General features: G+C 41.8%; 1 protein-coding gene across 8 annotated transcripts in view; it reads left to right on the forward strand.

Annotated features, from left to right (window-relative positions):
* GABRB3 (gamma-aminobutyric acid type A receptor subunit beta3) overlaps positions 1-18,041 on the forward strand; it is a 228,800-nt gene that overhangs the window by 187,724 nt on the left and 23,035 nt on the right. For all 8 annotated transcript variants that reach the window (XM_003314571.4, XM_003314570.2, XM_054666874.2 and 5 more), the window contains 2 exons: positions 2,428-2,510; positions 5,387-5,524. In XM_003314571.4, the coding sequence (XP_003314619.1) occupies positions 2,428-2,510; positions 5,387-5,524 (221 nt within the window). The remainder of the gene's footprint in view (positions 1-2,427; positions 2,511-5,386; positions 5,525-18,041) is intronic.

Consider the following 18,041-nt stretch of genomic DNA (forward strand, 5'->3'; position numbering starts at 1 on the left):
CTGGAACTTCAGTTGGCTAGAATGTTAAATGCTGTAGAAAAATATGCCAAAGAGCTATGTGTTGATTTGGGATCACAGAATGTAATGCACTCCTTGACTCCATGGATAAGGGGAAGTGTTATGACATTTGGAAGGAACACACTTTCACCATTGGTATGGATTTTATTGATGATGTCTGCATGGTGCATGCATGCTATTTGCATAAAAAATTAAGCATTGACCTGTGTGCTAAATATGTTGGCATTATCCCTCACTGCTTCTCTCAATCTTTGGAAAGTAGAATGTTGCTCAACCTGCTTGCTTAACCAGATGCTAATGGAAGGACATACTTTACTCCATTATTTCCTTATCACCTGAGTTTAGGGTAAATGACACAAGTCCATCAGTATTGGCACATGTCTAGTGTTTTACAGGTGTTTGGGTTAGGATCTGTTGGTAAGAGTCGGGCTTGCTCATTACCTGCAGCATTAGTAGGTTTGTTGTGAATATTCATAATGAAGATCATTCAGAAAAAGCTCAACACTGGACTTCAAGAAAGATGAAACCTGAAGGACAGCTGGGGATTGAAGGTGACTCTAGGGATCTCAGGAGAAAGCATTCTCACATTTTCATTCTTACTCCCCATCACTGAATGGGCATAGCCAGGACTGCCAGTTACACAACTCCTGCACAGGCTTTCAGAAGCTGCTCCCTGGAGAGGTGGAGCACACATTCAGCAAGGCCACCCGCTGTGGCCTGGGGCACAACTACGACTGCAACCTCAACTCTACTTGCTTTACCTTCTCTCCCTCTATGATGCTTTCTCATCCTTTGCTCTCCAGTTTGAAAACAGCATCACAAGCCTGTAAACCATGGCCTTGCAGATGCACTTCCACTCTTATCTTTACTGTTCAATTCATTCTTATGGAAGAGAGTCTCTTTAGCTTCACTCTGCCTTTCAACTCAGGCCATGTCATGTATCTCTCACCCACTAATGGCTTGCTGTCTTTGACTCAGGAACCCACCACAGTCCAGTCACCTTTGACAGTGGTGGGGAAAGGGTGGGGTTCTAGAGATATGTAGTGTAAAATATAATAACCCTAATAGTTGCATTTTCAAAGAAGCAGCTGTGAGTAAGTTGGTCTCCCTAAGAGAAGGCTGCAGGCAGAGTAGGAAATGGACTTGACATTTCTAGAAGTATTGTTTCTCAGTGTAGGGTTGGCTTAAGCATTGCATGGTGGAGCCTTAACTGCTTTTGGGAAGTAATTATTTCCATGGCTTTAGCTAGCCCCAAGAGAACTTAACCCACCCAATTTTGGTTCATAATTGATAAAATAGGAGCCAAATATTTGTTTTGAAAAGATAGATGATCACACAGTAAAAAAATTTCTGTAATAGCAGAATCCAGCCCAACAGACAACTATAATAAAATAGAAAGAAGCAGAGGTGAGGTTTAGAGTTTCAAAGTGTATCTGTAGCTGCTTTAACACTTCCCTTGGATAGTCAAAGACCTCAGTCTTAACCTAATTGGTGGTGTCCCACACATAGGCTCTGTCTGTACTAGAGAGGCTAGAGAGCCTATAGACAAGAAGAGAAACAAAAATTGAAGGTAAGAACTCCCTTGGAAACCCCTTTCTCTGCCACTGATTATCCAAAGTCAATAAGACCTAGTAAGTTTTTGGTACAATATGGTGACTATAGCTAATAACAAAGTGCTGTATACTCAAAAATTGCAAGAGGGTAGATTTTGCATTTTCGTTACACACAAAAAGAGCTAAATGGGTGATACAGGCCAGGTGCGGTGGCTCACGCCTGTAATCTCAGCACTTTGGGAGGCCGAGGCAGGCGGATCACGAGGTCAGGAGGTCGAGACCATCCTGGCTAACACGGTGAAACCCCGTCTGTACTAAAAAATACAAAAAAATTAGCTGGGCCTGGTGGCGGGCGCCTGTAGTCCCAGCTACTCGGGAGGCTGAGGCAGGAGAACGGCGTGAACCTGGGAGTTGGAGCTTGCAGTGATCTGAGATCGTGCCAGTGCACTCCAGCCTGGGCGACAGAGCAAGACTCCGATCAAAAAAAAAAAAATAGGTGATACAATACATTTGTTAATTACCTCAATTTAACTATTTCACAGTGTGTATATATTTCAAAACATCATGCTGTATATTACAAACGTATACAATTTTTATGTCAATCAAAAAATAAATGATTAAAAATATATAATAAAATAAAGTTTTGTGTTTTTTTTTTCTTGATAAATCTGGTCTATATTATGCTGAAAAGAGTTTCTTATTTACTCAAGTTTCTCTCTATATATAGTGAATGATGTTTAGCCAGGCGTACTTTGGGCAGGGTTCCCACAGGGGCTTACTCGTTTATCTAAGAGCAGTCTCCCTGATACATTTCTCAGCCCTTCTTTAATGTCTTCCCTCACCCTGTGTATTTCAGAATCACCACGACAGCAGCATGCATGATGGACCTCAGGAGATACCCCCTGGATGAGCAGAACTGCACTCTGGAAATTGAAAGCTGTGTGTATCCGTATCTGTGTTTCTTTCTCCTCCTATTTGTACTTTTGATCCTTTTGTCATTATTTAGCATCTTTTTTCAAGGCATCCATAATTTTTTTGACATAGAAAGAGGGGAAGACACAGAGAGAGAAACACAGAGAGAGAGAGAGACTCAGTATAAAAGAGTTCTTCATTCTAATCTGATTAAGAGAGTCTGTTTGCTGTGCTGAAATAGAAGAAAACAAATGCCCCTCATTTCAGTCCATTCAGTGAGAGGAGAGCAAACACCGAGATGCTATTTTCCTACAATATGCTTCATCACTCATGAGTGGCTGCACTGCTGGGACCCTGGGCGGTCAGAGTAAAACTCATTTCCCATCAGGAACTCGGCTTGACAAGCAGGCTATTTCTGCATCTCGGCAATTTTCTTCAATTTGAGTAGTATTCAGATGCTTTATTGATAATTCAGCATTGAGTACTCCTATAGGAGAGATGAGAGCTGCATCCATAACATCTAACAATGACCCTCCTGCTACCTAAACTACACCTCCTGGCATATCAGGATATGGTTTTTGTTGTTGCTTATCTTGGTCTATTATGAACTGGTTTATAACTAGTCTCAATTGGATTTAGGCTTGTCAATATTTATACTGAATTTTAGGGGGATAAATGACTTTGACTTTGCAGTCCCACTTGAAACAATTGTGGTAAGAAGCGAATGTCTTTGTGAATGAACATATTGAGAAACTGCACTGGTGGTAGGCTAGTGTAGATCCTGGGTGAGGCTGGCCCCATGGTGCCCCTCACTTCCACCCTACATCACTGTCGTGTTTTCCGAGAGCTGTGCTTTCACAGAATAAGAAAGACATAAAGCCATGTCAAGTGATGCATAGTTGAATTCTCTGGGGACTTTTACCTTAGAGGACAGAAGGCTCAGGGAAAAGATGATTTCCCAGTATTTGAAGGATGATCTTAAGAAGTTAACTGGCTTCAGTGTGGCCAGAGAGCACAGATCCAGTGAGGGCACAACTCCAGTGGAGGAAGTTTCAGGAAGGCCAATTTGGAATCTAAGTAAGGCAGCAGCTCCTATTTCAACTGTCAAGTCACACAGTGCATGACTCCTGAGAGAGAGGACTCTGCCGCTGTGGTGTATGGGCAGTGGTGTATGATGAGCAGGAAGATCTGCTGTAGAAGAGGTTCTCTCCATGTGTGAGGTCCCTTCTCTGCAGAGAATCATGGTTTAATCATTTGAGTGGAAGAAGGGATTCTCCTGATTTTCTTCTGGTCTGACTACACATGTCTCCATATTGGGAATAGATAAAAGAAAAATGGTGTCTTTATTTCCACACTTGAGGGCAAATTCATCAACCCAAAGTTTATCCAACAAATACTTACTGGACATTAACTCTATGTAGGCACGGTTGTAAGCAAAGGGATATTTAGAGATGACAGACAAAACACCTGCCTTTGTGGAGCTTATAATCCACAAAAGACAGGAAGCCATTAGACCAAAATCAAATAGTGGTAGTGCTTTGAAGAAAGTAAAGTCTGATAAAAGCATAGTGAGTGATTGCGAGGTTGCCTGTGAGATGGAATGCCAGGGAAGGCTTCTGCAAAAGGTTTTATTTCAGCCAAGGTGCAAATGTGGGAAAGAATGAGCTATGTGAAGATCTGGAGGTGTGTCCCTGCACAGGACCCAGGAGCTCTGGGCAGAGCACGCTGGTCTGAGCTGCAATAAGAGACCAGTGAGGCCTGGCTGGGTGAATGAGAAAGGAGGGCTGAAGGCCCAGGGGTCAGGCCTGTAGGTTCTTGAGGTTCTTGTAAGGAGTTTGTACTTGTTTTGCTATTAATAATTTCACTAGGAAGCATTTGCAGGTTTTAAGTAGAGTCTGCCACTTACCATGTGGAAAGATGCATGTTTTATTAAAGAGAGGAGAGTAGGTAGGACCAGGAAGGTGGCATTAGCTGTGGGGAGCAACTCTTCCCCACCCTACAGCTTTGGTCCATTTGTTTGACTAACATTAAATATTGAGTGAATATTTTTTCTTATATTTTATATTCAAATTAAAAAGTCTTTTATATTGAGATAATATTGTTCTCCCAATCTCTGCTTTAAATGGTCTTATTGACAAAGTTGACCTAATGTTTTAGGAGACTCCTGGGTGTTACAAGTAAGAATGCACCTATTGCCCCACTTACTCATCCTCAAGAAGCCATGATTAATCACCCTGTAAATATGAGCACTGTGCTAAAGCTGGATTTGGAGCTATAATCCAGCTAACGACCACTGTTCTTTCTGATGAGACCACCTATGCCCATCTCTAAGGGTCAGGAATATCCCAAGAACAGGCATTTCTAAGGTTGGCAAACTTCATGGCCAGGAAGAGCTGATAAAACCATCCAAATATGCCAAGGAGAACATTGCTTTTGCTCTGAGCTTACCTCATGTAATCAACCACTGATTGGTGAAATTCACCTTCAGTATTTGAACTTTGAACTCTCTCAGAGGCTCTTGAGAGGAGTATGCCTTTCTGGAATTCTTCATACTTCAATTCTCATTCTCTTAAAACTATCTTATTCATTGCAGTTAAATTCATCTCTGTGTGGTGTCTGGGTCAGCTCTGAAGTTACACTTCGCAAATAGAACTCTGGTCAGAGCACCCATTCTCCCCAGCTTCTCGACTTTTCAGTACCAACCTGGTACAAATAAAATGGCAGCAGTCACATGAGAATATTGGAGAGTTAGTTCTTTGATGACACTTCCCCTAGGCAAGCACATTAAGCAAATCTACTCAAAACATAGCAGAGCCGCAACCTCCATGTTAATGATAGTTTATTTAGCCGTGCATTTATACAAAATGGTGATGTTTGCTGTCTCCCTGCTTCTCTCTTGGCAGATGGCTACACCACGGATGACATTGAGTTTTACTGGCGAGGCGGGGACAAGGCTGTTACCGGAGTGGAAAGGATCGAGCTCCCGCAGTTCTCCATCGTGGAGCACCGTCTGGTCTCGAGGAATGTTGTCTTCGCCACAGGTGAGTCCTGCATCCACTTATAGTCCCTTCAGGGGCACTGGCTCCATGGGCGTGACTAGAGTGACAAAATGTGCTGCCATAGACTCACAGCACAGGATCATCTGAAGGAGTGCTGTTATCATTCACACATCACACACACCCCTCCTCTCTGTATCTAAAGGAGAGTGATAGGCTTTGATGGGGAGGAAGGCTCACCTGAGAAGAAGATGCTCTCTGGGACTGGTTATTGAAAAGACCGAGGATGAATTTCACCAATCAATGTTTGATAACATAAGAATCTCCCATCCTTGGGCAGACAACAGGTCATTGATGACCTTGGAGGCAGGAAGGAAGAGGAAGGAAAGAGGATGACCAGAGGAGGTAGGTGCTGTTCTCCTCCCAAGAGTAAGCTGCCTTCGCTCCACTGGGGTTAGCAGCCAGCCTTAGTGGTCCAGGAACTTGCGCCACCTCCAGTCCGCCTTGCCCCATTAGACATGGTCATCTTCTCCTGATGTTACCTGATGAAGGTTGCCTTAGCCTGGGTTTCCTTGTCATCTTTATATCAACTGCCCCAAGATTGAGATGGCGTCTTCTGCTCCTCAGTCTGTTCTTGCACAGGTTTTTACTAAATTACTAAATGTATATTTTGCAGTGTGCAGTGCTGACTGTGCTTACTGAATGCTATGCATTGTAATTGGTATAATAAATGAAAGTGCTTTGTAAAATGTAAAGCATTTCAGAGATCACCAACTCTGGGTTGAAAATGCTAAGAGAAGGCAGAGCTGTTCATGTAGCTTGAACAAAGAGTGCATAAAAATTGACCCCAGTCCTGTGATGACAACCATGAAGCCAGTGAATGGGTTGGTTGAATGCTCCTGACCCATGGCCACCAGCTTCGCCTTCATGTGGCTAGCTCCGACTCATTCTTAGGCTTCATCTGGCGCTACTTCCTCTGGGAAGCCTTTTCAACCTGCTTGACCCGGCACAGCCCCCCAGGCTGGATTAAGTGGCTGGGGTGCATCTCCACAGGGCAGTACTGACCACCTTCCAGCTCTGCTCACAGCTCACGGTGCCTGCATCTGCAAGGGCACACCTCCCTGAGGAGGGACCTGCGTCAGTCATGCGTGGTTCATCCTCTCCCCACCCCCATCTTGAGTAATGCCCAATGTGTCCTGGGTGTGTGGCAGTTGTCACTGAGTAAGTAATTGATCAGTCAAGGTCACCAGCAACGTTCCCTCCTCTCCACCCCAGCCCCTAAGAGCCAAAGTACATGATAAGTAGATGTAAAAGCCTGAATTTTTAAGACACCAATCAGATCCTTTTTTTATGCAGTGCCACTTTATCCTCCACCTCAAGAGGTCTTGCAGATGTCCCTGCGTTCTCCGGAGAAGACGCACTGAGAGGTTTACCTCAGGGAGAAATGAGAGCCAGCAGGAACTTGGGCTTATCATTAAGAAATAGTGTCCACAACCAAGAACGTTGGCCTGTGAGGCATTGAAAAAAATGCTATGTTACTTCTAAAACTGGGTTTCAAAGTGTTCCATGCCCTGAGTGGTAGGAGCTAAAGGTCTGCTCAGAACAGAGGCTAGCACACTCACTGTGGAGTAATCCTGCCCACGCAGCCTTTGCCTAGAAAGTTGCAGAAATGGCCATGAGGGTGCTGCTATGAGGATTTCTTACTGCATTTTCATGCAGCCTCATTAGAAAGCCAGGTGAGGTGTTTGTAGAGGGTATGCTGCTTCCGTGGGGGACCACAGCCACTTAGAATGACTTCCTGAATCCACTAACTTGAAAGCACTTAGAACCACCTTCCTCCAGGTGCAATCCCCATCTTTCTTTTCAGTCTGTATGTGGTAGAACACATCCTAAAAATGTCTGGAGAAAATAGGCACTACAGGTATGTGGCAGAACACTTAAACTATTCACAGACCCATGGGGCTATCAGAATGCAGTATCATGTCTTCCTTCCAGCACATACTGAGTCCTGCATTTACTGGGTGTAGCGCAAGAGCTCCACATCAGTCAGTTACAAAATCTCCCAACTTTCAAAAGCTTGTGCTTTAAAGTTATTCTAATTCACCTGTGCATGAAGAAATGGCATAAGTTGCAGTGTTCTAAAGATATTTTAATATTAAATGTTATCCTAATTTATTTTCCTTTCCACAAGTATTCTGAATTAATAAGAATGTGACTAGTAAACAAGATTGAAGGACTTTCTAGCCTGAGAGAGTATTCCCGAAAAAGGGGATTAGAGGCTGGGCACAGTGGTTCACACCTGTAATCCCAACGCTTTGGGAGATCAAGGCAAGAGGGTCAGTTGAGGCCAGGGGTTCCTGCCCAGCTTGTGAAACACAGTGAGACCTCATCACTATAAAAAATAAAAGATTTAGTCAGGCCACGGTGGCAGCATCTGTGGTCCCAGCTATTCAGGAGGCTGAAGTGGGAGGATTGCTTGAACCCAGGAGTTTGAGGCTGCAGTGAGCTATGATTGTACCACTGCAGTCCAGCCTGCAAGATGCTGTCTCCCCAGAAAAAAGGTGTTGGGGGGAGCTAGAAAAGAACAAACACTCTGGAAGTTTGTTAGGACCAGACTATGATGTCACCAGGCGGTAGGAATTTTTCAGCTCCCCTATAATCTTATGGGACCCTGTCCATTGACTTACAGGTCGTTACGAGGGGCACGACTGTAACTTGTTTTTCTCCCCCTGCAGATGACTTTGTGATTTTTCTCTTTGTTTTTGGTTTTCATGGGCATTATTATGATGTACCAAGTTGCAGCTTTCTCTGTGATTATTCTTCTTGGAGTTTTTTGTTTGTTTTGTTTGTTTTTTTCAGACAAAGTCTCACTCCGTCACCCAGGCTGGAGTGCAGTGGCACGATTTCCTCTCACAGCAACCTCTGCCTCCTGGGTTCAAGCGATTCTCCTGCCTCAGCCTCCCTAGTAGCTGGAATTGCAAGCACATGCCACCATGCCTGGCTAAATTTTGTATTTTTAGTAGAGACGGGGTTTTGCTGTGTTGGCCAGGCTGGTCTCGAACTCCTGACCTCAAGTGATCTGCCTGCCTCAGCCTCCCAAAGTGCTGGGATTGCAGTTGTGAGTCACTGCACCTGGCCCTTCTTGGAGTTTATGGACCTTCTTGAATCTCTGGTTGGATGTGTGTCTGAGGGTTTGGAGCATTACTGGCCATCATCTCTTCAAGGGCTGCCTCTGCCCCGTTCTCTCTTCTTCTAGAACCCCAATTACACACGTACCCGATCTTGTCATCATATCCTGCCTATCTTGCTCATTTCTTTCTGTATGTTGCATTTCATTTTCTTCTCAGGCTTCATGCTGGAAATGCTCTTTTGGTGTATCTTTTAGAGAGGATCTATGCTTGCTTCTACTAGACAGCTGGAGGCATTAGCAGTCTAGGATAAGCTTCATCTACTTTCTAGGGTATGAGTAATTCTGAGTTCAGGCTCAGTCTTTGAACATGCATAAGTCCGTCTGGTTTATCTGTACATCTTGAGCAAAACTCTCTGTGTAAGTATAACCAACCCAAGCTGTAGGAGGTTTAATGTGGCCCCCTTCTTGATGGCCTCTATGTCCAGTGCCTGCCCCCTTAGTCCCCTGAGTCTTGGATGTTCTAATTAGCTTCTCATCTTTCCCTTATGAAAACTGCAGGTATCTGAAACATGGAGCTCTTCTCTCTGTTTTCTTTCTCTCTCACATCTTGATACAGATTTCTTACTGGCTTTTTATCTCTCCATTTAAATCTCTCCAGATTTAAATAAATCCTCAAGCAGATTTATTTAAATTCTGTCCATTTTTTCCAGTCGTTTTCAGTAGACTCTATAATACCCAAACCCATGTTTTATTTTTCACTCCTCTTTATATTTCTCAGAAAAGTTTCCAGTTGTTTTGATATGTAATTCTTATTTAATTTGCACTACTAATACATGAGCGTAAAAAAGAAGAAAATTTAGGAAACCTTTTTTAAAATTTCATTTCAGGAAATTCTGTATTTTTCTGAAAACATTGTAAAGAGGAAACATTTATCCAGAATACTCTGCTGTTGAAGAAAGCACTATAAAGCTCAGTCAGGATATTTGAGCCGTTGGCTGTAACAGTTACAAGCTGTGAAAACGTGAGCAAAGCGCTTGCATAACAGACAGATTACGGCATCAGGTTAAAAGAAATACTGAATTAAATTTATTTCAACAAACATATTCAGCTAAAAATCAAAGAGCTCCTCAAATATCACTGTGAACACACTGATCAACAGATTGAAACTTCAGCTTTGTACTGGTCTTGAAAATGTGTCCCGCTCACCAGCAAAATGTGGGATATACAGTTTTTGCCAAATCTGAAATTTACTTGTCACTTCAGAGTTGTCTTTGAACGGAAAGATTGAGATTTTCGCAAGATATGTGGAGAACAGATGATTTAATATGCTTCTTTAATTTTGTGCTGTTTGTCTTTCTCTTCCTTTTTTCTTTGGTACATTTGGACAGTGATATATTCTGACTTTATTTCAAAATACTTTGGCTAAGATTGGAAGAAAAAGAGAAGGGTGCAAAATGAATAATGATGAGACATTTCAGTTAAGATATGTGAATTTTCTTTTTTTCAAAAATCAGTTTTCAAAATACTGCTTTATTTTCTTATTAATGATCATGACAAATTATAAATTTTTTTAAAAGTCCACCTGTCACACTGTTTGTAAATACATGCACTCAGCTTTCTCTTTAAGAGTCCATTTGTGAACTCCAGGCTTTAGTCTGCTTAACTAAAGCCTAGGATCCAATTATTGCCCATTCAGTCTATAAATACTGTCTACTAGAGGTATAGAAAAGATAGATGAAACATTAAAAGGAAGAATTACCATCTGTCTTTTATTTGTAATTTAATTTTACCTTAAATTCCAGAGAAAAATTTCTATTTCTTTTCTCCCCATTGACTTTTGTTACTGGGATCCTTAGAGACAATTCACCTGTGCTTCCTAGCTGGTTACAATCCCTAATCTCTCAGTCCAAAATGCTGGACCAGAGCGTGCTCACTCCCAGGGCCAAGGCAGCGCTTAACTGGTTCTCTTTTTGCTGTGACATCACTTTTTATAAGGGCTTCTGACATATGAAACATGTCTCATTACAGAAGACAGACTTCTTCAGAAATTCATTGCCTTAAATCTTTTTTGCAAAAAGAGTTTTTAACTACCTTCATCCTTTTGAATTGCCTTTAAGACCTCCAGCAAAAATTTAAAACTGTGCTCAATGGTGAAATCCCTGATTACAGAATCATGAATAGAGAAAGCACCAAAGTAGGAGAAAAAGAAAAGAAAGAAGGAACTTGTATTTATTGAGTGTGTACTTTGGGTCAGATAGCATGTCTTATAGTTGATGTGAATTTGATTGCCAGTAAAAATACATGTAGTAAACATTTTTTTTTCCTTATAATGGATCTATTGAGATACAATTCGCATACCATACAATTTACCCATTTAAAGGGCACATTCAGTGGTGTTTAGTATATTTGCAGAGTTGTCCAACCATGACCAAAATCAATTTTAGAATATTTTTATCACCCCAAAAAGAAGCCCTGTATCCATTAGCAGTCTCTTCCCATTTCTCCCAACCCTAGACAACCACTAATCTAGTTTCTCCTTCTATGGATTTGTCTCTTCAGTACATTTCATATCAGTGGAATCATTTGTGTGGTCTTTCGTGTCTGGTCTTTCACTTGCATGATGTTTTCAAGGTTCATCCATGTTGTGCCATGAATCAGTACTTCATTCCTTTTTATTGCCGAAGAAATATACTGCATTTTCTTTATCTGTTCATCAGCTGATGAACATTTGGCTTGTCTCCCCTTTGGGCTACTAGCTATAAGGCTGCTATGAACATTCAGGTATAAGTTTTAGTGTAGATATATGTTTTAATTTCTTTTAGGAAATTAACTCATATACTTAGGAGTGGAATTCCTGGGTCATATAGGGTAACATCCTTTTGAGGAACTATCAGACTATTTTCTAAAGTGGTGGCCTGATAATATTCCTGCGGGAAGTATAGGAGGGTTCCAATTTCTCCATATTCTCACCAACACTAGTTATTTTCTGTCTTTTTTATTGTGGCCATAGGGTATGGTGTGGTATCTCATTGTGGTCTTGACATGCATTTCCCTTATGACTAAATGATGTTGACCATCTTTTCATACGCTGTTTTGGCTGTTTCTCTATCTTTGGAAAAATATCTATTCAAAGCCTCTTCCCAGTTAAACAATTTCAGTTATTTGTCTTTTTTATAAGCATTCTTTTCTTTGAGACAGGGTCTTAGTCTGTCGCCCGGGCTGGAGTGCAGTGGCACAATCTTGGCTCACTGCAGCCTCAATCTCCTGGGCTCAAGCGATCCTCTCATCTCAGACTCCTAAGTACCTAGGACTATAGGCGTGTGCCACCATGCCCAGCTAATTTTTGTATTTTTTTGTAAAGATGGAGTCTCACTGTTTTGCCCAGGCTGGTGGTCTTGAACTCCTGGGTTCAAGCAATCCTCCCGCCCTGGCCTCCCAAAGTGCTGAGATTGCAGGCATGAGCCACCCAACCAGCCGCATTCTTTATGTATTTTGGATATAAGTTCCTTATCAGATACATGATTTGCAAATATTTTCTCCCATTCTGTAGGTTGTCTTGACGGTACACTTTGGAGCATAACTGTTTTTAATTTTTATGAAGTATCATTTAATGTTTTGCCACTTATGGTATTCTTGCCTTGATTTTACACACAAGGAAAGAGAGGATAGTAATCTTCTCAAAAAGGAGTATCCCAAATAATGGAGAGGCTGGATTGTTGAAACAAACATCCCTGTTCTTTGCTGCACTGTTATGTGGTTCAATGCTGGTTTTTCTGTGGAGGATTAGAAAGGACTCATTGTCTGGTTGAGACAATATTTCAAACAATTTTTTTTAAACCCCAATCCCATTTTTCTTCTCTCTCTTTTCTATTTCATATATTTCCTTTTCTTAATGGATTTTTTCAACACATAATAAGGTGACTAGTAATGGGAGTAAAAATTAGAAACACTATTTTTAATTTTAGGCTGCATTATAAAGTAAAAGATAGATAATAAATGAATCATATAGCATGATAATGGGCCCAGAACGGCTCTAAGTGAGAGCTCACAAAGCTTCCCAGGCTGCAGTGGGAGTGCCTCACCATGGCGGCTTAATGGGAAGAGGAGCATGTGATAAGTGAGCTCTGCTGCAGTTGCTGAAATACCAGCTTATTAGTTCACAGATGCATTTGAGTGGCTCTTAGCACTCTACAAAGCTGGCATAACCTTCTGTGTTCACATTTTTAATGAGTTCTTCAAAAATATTAATGCCTAGAGAATGATATAAATTCAGGCTGGATTAGAGACCCAGAGCTGTGTTTTTGGCATAATGGTAACTGCATCTGAGGAGAAAGGGCCGGGATCAGCATCTTCACTAGGTAGTTTTGCTAAGGAATCCCTGCCTTGGAACAATGCACTTGTGCCCAGGGACTGTGCCTCTGTCTGTTGGCTCAGCATCTGCCTGGGGACCTGACCACATCTGCATTGGCACACAGACATTAGGGCTTCAGCGCATTTCAGTTGTAAATTCAAGCTTCTGTTTCATTTTAAAAGGGATGTCTTAGTGCAGCTGACTCATTACTTCTCAACTTCAAGTTATTCGCCACTAGCTGTGATCACTTGGGAGTTTTCCACATAGATACCGCCTATTTCATGGCATTCCATCCTGCCAGTGTAAGGACTTTGTCTACCGGAGCTACAAAAATACTTCTATGTACTCTTTAAGATGCACATCAAATGGGAAAAGCCTTTGCCTAGCAGAATAGATCTATTACGTCAGATAATTCTTGGGTTGACTAACATTCTGAGGTCTCTGTCTCGTGGCATCTTGAATGGCTCTGCTGGGTCCATTACCTTGAAAACTCTCCTTCATCCCTGCCTGAAGGAATCCTATTTAACCATGAATGTCTCATACACCAGAGGTGCATACAATGTGAAACCTCTCCTAAATCACTTAGGCATGTGCCCTAGCATATTTTTATACCTCCAGGATAGTGCACGCCACAGCTTTATGGAGGCCAGTTCTGAATGAATCTGTCTGACATGGGTCAGGAGCTATAAATAGTTGGGAAGGTAAACTGTGCTTTTATTCACCTTCGTTGTTTGCCCCACTTACTGTTTCCACCTCAGAGACTAGGATGTGTGGGGCATGCGCCGAATACCGGAACATTTTGCTGATTGGAAATGGCATTTTCCCTTTTTTTTTTTTTTTTTTTTTCTTGAGACGGAGTCTCGCTCTGTCGCCAGGCTGGAGTGCAGTAGCTCAATTTCGGCTCACTGCAACCTCCGCCTCCCAGGTTCAAACGATCTCCTGCCTCAGCCTCTTGAGTGCTGGGATTATAGGCACCTGCCACCACGCCTGGCTAATTTTTGTATTTTTAGTAGAGACGGGGTTTCACCATGTTGGCCAGGATGGTCTCGATCTCTTGACCTCGCGATTCACCTGCCTTGACCTCCCAAAGGCATTCTACTTTTAACAAATAGAATGTATTTGCTAAACAAATGCAAAAGAAAATGGTATATTTTCTTACTTCCAAATTCTGTGTCAATGAGTATCTTGGCGAATTTCCAGAGAGTAATGTGTTTTTGAAATCAGTTTTGTATTCTTCTTCAAGGTCCCTAATGATCGTCCAAGTGTTTGTTTGACTGTACAGTCATGGCAGTCAATAGTGGTTTCTACTGCCCACAGTTTCCCTGAAGATGTACTTTGGAAAATGTTTAAGAAAGTTGACTTGGCAAATGGAAAGTTGGAAGATATAGTAAATTACATTATCATTCAAAAATATTTGCTGTTCTTCTCTGGGAGATGGTTAAACGTTCCCGTTCTCCTGACATAAAAGTTGGCAATGAGACTTGCTCTGGCCACAGAAACATGATGGGAAGTATGTATAGCTCTTCTACCAGAGGCCAACAGTGTTGCAGACAGAGGGAGCTAAGTGGATATATTTTTTATAAGAAAAATTTTTGTTACAAACTACTGAGATTTGGGGGCTGTTTGTTACTGTAGCATAAGCCAACATGTCCTGACTGATGCAGAGACTGTTCCATGTATGGTGGATTATAGTAAGATTTACCTGAAGCAAAGAGAAGCAAATAAGTGATAAGAAAGGTCTGAGGTTGCCATGAAATTGCAGATTAAGAGCCAATATTGAAGTTACTTCAGTAAAGATATTGAAGTTACCATGGGATTTCAAGCTACAATTCAATAAGGATGTTGAGCCTTTTGTGTATTAAGCTCAACTAAAGAGTCACATAAAGAAACTAAATACTCCTATTTTCATTCATTCAGCCTTCAGAAGTATTTATTCATAACCTATGATGGTTTTGACATTTACCTAGGCATTGTAGTATATAAAAAAAATTACCTCACAAATTCTGCCCTGGGGACTGTACAGCTTATTAAGGAAGATCTTACCTTTGTAAATATTTATAATTATAATAATATGAATGAGAAAAAAAATTCAAGAGGGTGATTACTTACATTTGGAAGGAGAAAAAAGAAAGGATTCATGGAAGATGGGGCTTTGACCAAGACCTTGAGGTATAGATAAGGAAAGACACGTCTTCAAAACTGGGATGTGAGTCAGCAGAGGCAGGAAATAGAGATGAATATTTTGAGGCAGTGAGAACCTCTTTGACTAAAAAATGTTATACTTAATGCAGAAACATGGTGGAAAATAAAACTGAAGTTAATTTGGGAAAAGATGGAGAAACTGAAATTCCTGGATGCGTGTTTTGATGTTTGTGGGAAGCAATGAGCCGTAGAAGATTTTGAGTGTGGCATGACAGTGAGCATCATTTCCATGTTTCCCAAATGTGCCCAAGTCGCGCAAGGCCCAGAGCCAGGAGGGCGAGGCCCGCGAGGAGGGTCTGGCCCCCGTGCATGGTGCGCAGGCCCATGATCCACATTTACAAGAAACGGAGTCTTAAAAACAACAGAACTGTGTGAAATGTATATGAAGGGAAGCCTCATTCTACTGATGGTGTTGGAGAAACCGGTTTGCTGTTTGTGGAACCAAAATCCACGTATGTTTTCACCTCATGTCAAACACTGAAATAATTGCCAACCCTCAAAATAGGTTTGCAGGTAGATCTGTATTGTGAACTTACCTAAGGCTAAACACAAGTTTTAACAATCACAAGGGAAGAAGTGAAATGGATAGAAGTAATTGCATACAAAAAGTTAGGGATCTGTGTGTCCTCCACTCAAAGCCATTACAAGGTGTACAACAGCAACTGGGAGAATGCTCGCAGAGAATACAAGCGAGGATTAGCATGTAAAGTGTTGCAATGAAAAGGTAAAAACCATCAGAGGAAACAGAAATGAGAAAAATAAATGAGTAATCAGATGACTTACAAGATTAAATATAGAGACCAAACAAACATTTAGGAAGTATTCCATTTTTAAAAAAGTAATTGAAAGGACAAGGTTTTCCCAAGGGATTTAGCAAAAACTATTTATAAGAGATAATGTATAATGTCATATTTGCAAGGTGTGCTAGGCACTTTTATTAATCTGCTGATAGTGGCAGCGGCGTACATTGGTTTCATACATTTGCAAAGTAATTTGACAATATTTATCAAAAGCTTTAACCTTTGGCCTAGCAATCCCTCCTTTGGCATATTCATCCTCAAGAAGTAAGTCTAAATATGGAAAACCGGCTCTGCACAAATATATCCTTAAGAGTACTATTTATAGTTTTATAAAAATTGAAAACACCTAAATCTACAGCATTCAGGAATCTGTATTTATAGAGTCCTTGTGGTGATATTTGATGGATCATTAGGAAGAATCGAAAATTGTGTTTACAAATAATTTGTAGCAACTCTAAAAATTATTATACTATGATGACATGTGATATATGCATTTGATCAGAGCTGTGTAAGAGAAATTCTACACAGACACACACAAAGACTGGAGGAAATTTCTGAGACTGTCAGCCTTGAAGTGCTGGGTATGTTTGGTGATTTGTTTTCTCTTTTATATAATCCTGGCTGCAAATGTGGTTGATGCTAAGGTAGGAGGCCTAGAGATAAAATCGTTCATCTCCTGCATAATGGTAGTATTCATACGAGTGAATCAGACTGCCAAAGAGAAGAATCTGGGGACAGACACAGAAAGGGACATGGAATAAAGCCTGAAGAATGCATATATTTAGGGGCAGGAGGAGAATAGGAGCCTGCCAGGCTTGGAGTAGGAGGAGATCAGGAAAGGTGAGGCGTCTTGGAGTTTAGGGTGTGGGCAGCTTCAGAAAGAAGGCACCTGCTAGTGTGGGGGAGCAATCAGAGGAGCTGATTAGAGAGGGTCATTGGGTTCTCACTGGCTGGCCCTCAGGCAGCTCCATCAGAATCCAGAAAACAAGGAGTGGTAGGATTGGAACTGAGAAAGTGGCCTATTGAAACAAACAGGGAAACAAGGCGACACTTGCCTTGCTCTAAGAAAAGCAAAATAGGCCGGGCTCAGTGGCTCACGCCTGTAATCCCAGCACTTTGGGAGGCCGAGGTGGGTGGATCACAAAGTCGGGAGTTCAAGACCAGTCTGGCCAATATGGTGAAACCCTGTCTCTACTAAACATACAAAAAAAAAAAAAACCCAAAAAAAAAAAAAAAAAACTAGCTGGGCATGGTGGCAGGCACCGGTAGTCCCACCTACTCGGGCGGCTGAGGCAAGAGAATCGCCTGAACCAGGGAGGTGGAGGTTGCAGTGAGCCAAGATCGTGCCACTGCCCTCCAGCCTGGGTGACAGAGCGAGACTCCATCTCAAAAAAAAAAAAAAAAAGAAAGGAAAACAAAATAAGACAGAAAAGGCAAATATAGCACTGAATGTGGCGTGATAAATGGCATATTTTCTCACTCTGTCATGGTGGTGGTGGTAGGATTCCAAAATGTGTTGAGTGGAATGTTCACATCCGAGAATTAACACTGGGACTCATGGGCAAGAAGGCAGACAGGTGCTCCTTTGAGACTCTCGTTAATGCCTCTTCTGTGGCCGAAGCAGAAGCCCTCAGTGTGCACCACTGCTTTCTCCGGGACTGGACTTGCTTCTCTGCCTCTCTCATTCTTAGGGTGCCCCTGAGCTAGCCCAGTCACTCTAGGGGCAATGCCTCCAACATCTGTATTCAGGGCTGAACTCCAGGTGGGCTGAAAGGACAACTGGTAAAAGCCTTTCTTGCCCAGTAAAGCCTTGAGCCACATCTCCCCTGTCTACAAGGAAGAAGGGGATAATCATTCATTAAAGAATAAACAAGGTATTTGGCATTATTCTGGATTCTAAGCTAAAAACGAATACGTTTTTCCAAGTTCTCAACCGAGCGTTTAGCCTTAGAAGAGCATCCTCATCACTATCTTATAAACAGACCGAAAAGCACCCCCCTCCTAATTCTTCTATAAATACCGCTAGCAGACAGAAGCAAACTGCTTGGTGGTGGGTCACCCCTTTATTCGCAGACTTTT

This window comes from Pan troglodytes, chromosome 16, assembly GCF_028858775.2.
Source record: "Pan troglodytes isolate AG18354 chromosome 16, NHGRI_mPanTro3-v2.0_pri, whole genome shotgun sequence".
Classification (NCBI taxonomy): Eukaryota; Metazoa; Chordata; class Mammalia; order Primates; family Hominidae; genus Pan; species Pan troglodytes.